Source organism: Lipotes vexillifer, unplaced genomic scaffold, assembly GCF_000442215.2.
Source record: "Lipotes vexillifer unplaced genomic scaffold, Lipotes_vexillifer_v1.1 scaffold689, whole genome shotgun sequence".
Classification (NCBI taxonomy): Eukaryota; Metazoa; Chordata; class Mammalia; order Artiodactyla; family Lipotidae; genus Lipotes; species Lipotes vexillifer.
The window spans coordinates 24,513-26,032 of NW_006772359.1; the positions used below are offsets into that span (position 1 = coordinate 24,513).

The following is a 1,520-nucleotide window of genomic DNA, read 5'->3' on the forward strand; positions in this document are numbered from 1 at the left end:
GTGTGTGTGTGTGTGTGTGTGTGTGTGTGTGTGTGTGTGTGTGTGTGTACCCGTAAGGGCGTGTACGACATGAATGCGTTTATTATACAAACTGTTATTGCTTCGAAACTAACACCAAAGGGTTGAAAGTAATCAATCACAGCAGTACTGACTTCCCTTTTCCCTCATTTTTTCTGTGTCTTTCTAGTCTCTTTCCTCTCACTCCTCCTTTCCTGCTTTACCTATACTTGCCTTTGGCCCCTCTATTCCCCAGTCCTCAGTATCTCTTTCTTTCCCATAGTCCACTTCACCTTCCACTTGATTATCCTCTTCTCTTCTCCCTCTCTACTTAATCCCTGCAGTTTTCCAACTAGTATAAACTATATGCAGTCCTCTTCCACTCATGTGGTGCTAAGCTTCACTCATATTTGGCTGGTCTCTACTCAATCACATAGAGCCCAGTTCTCTCCAATTTTCTTATTTCCCACTAAAGTAATCACTAAAAAATCTTCCAAAGCCACTAAAATAATCAAGACAATGCGAAGGCTAACTTGAATTGAACACGACAGAGTGACTGGACTCAGATCATTTCAAGGACTCATGGAAGAAGTGGGTTCTGAAGAAAAGATCACGGCTATGTGTCAAGTATTCCAGATTGAGGAAATAGCACATGCAACTAGAATCACACCTTTAAAAAAAAAAAAAGAGAGAGCCAGTAAGAACACTAGATATTATTAGACTATACCCATTTTAAGACAAGTGAAGAAACTGAGGCCCAAAGAAGTTAAGTGATTAGCTCAATGACATCCTGGGACTAGAATTAAACACTCCAGTTCCAGTATATCACAACCACCTTTCCATCAGGCCACACGTGTGCACGAAGCAGCAGGTGGCTGAAGCAGAGTGAAAAGAAACCTAACAAACTGGGCAAAATAAACTGCAAAAGGACATTTATGGAATAGAACTTACTGGGACCACTGAGCTCGAAAAGTCATGTTTTCATGTGCGTAATCCCATTTAAGAACATAGACATGATTTTCAGCATCGATTTGTATATTTTCTGGTGAAGGCACTTCATGTTTCTCTAGAAGACAAAGAGCACACAAAAAAACACACACATTTTCTCTAGTGAGATGGCAGATGGCTAGAATTCCTAATAGCATGAGCAAGAAGATAAAAGGCTTGCGTTTTATCATAATGACGTAACAGCTAAATAAGTTAAGGTGTATATTCACACAGGGGAATACTACGCAGCCATTTAAAAGAATGTGATAGATCTATATGTGCCGACATAAAAAGAGAGCCTCAATATATTGGGTTAAACAAGCAAGTTTAAAATATATCTGGCAGGGGCTTCCCTGGTGGCGCAGTGGTTGAGAGTCCGCCCTGCCGATGCAGGGGACACGGGTTTGTGCCCCGGTCCGGGAAGATCCCACATGCCGCAGAGCGGCTGGGCCCGTGAGCCATGGCCGCTGAGCCTGCGCCTCCGGAGCCTGTGCTCCGCAACGGGAGAGGCCACAGCAGTGAGAGGCCCGCGTACA

General features: G+C 43.5%; 1 protein-coding gene across 1 annotated transcript in view; it reads right to left on the reverse strand.

The window, feature by feature from the left end:
• The window catches only part of IFNAR1 (interferon alpha and beta receptor subunit 1), a 24,631-nt gene that overhangs the window by 7,714 nt on the left and 15,397 nt on the right, over positions 1-1,520 (reverse strand). Inside the window, exon 6 of the mRNA XM_007447406.1 lies at positions 949-1,063. Within this exon, the coding sequence (XP_007447468.1) occupies positions 949-1,063 (115 nt within the window). The remainder of the gene's footprint in view (positions 1-948; positions 1,064-1,520) is intronic.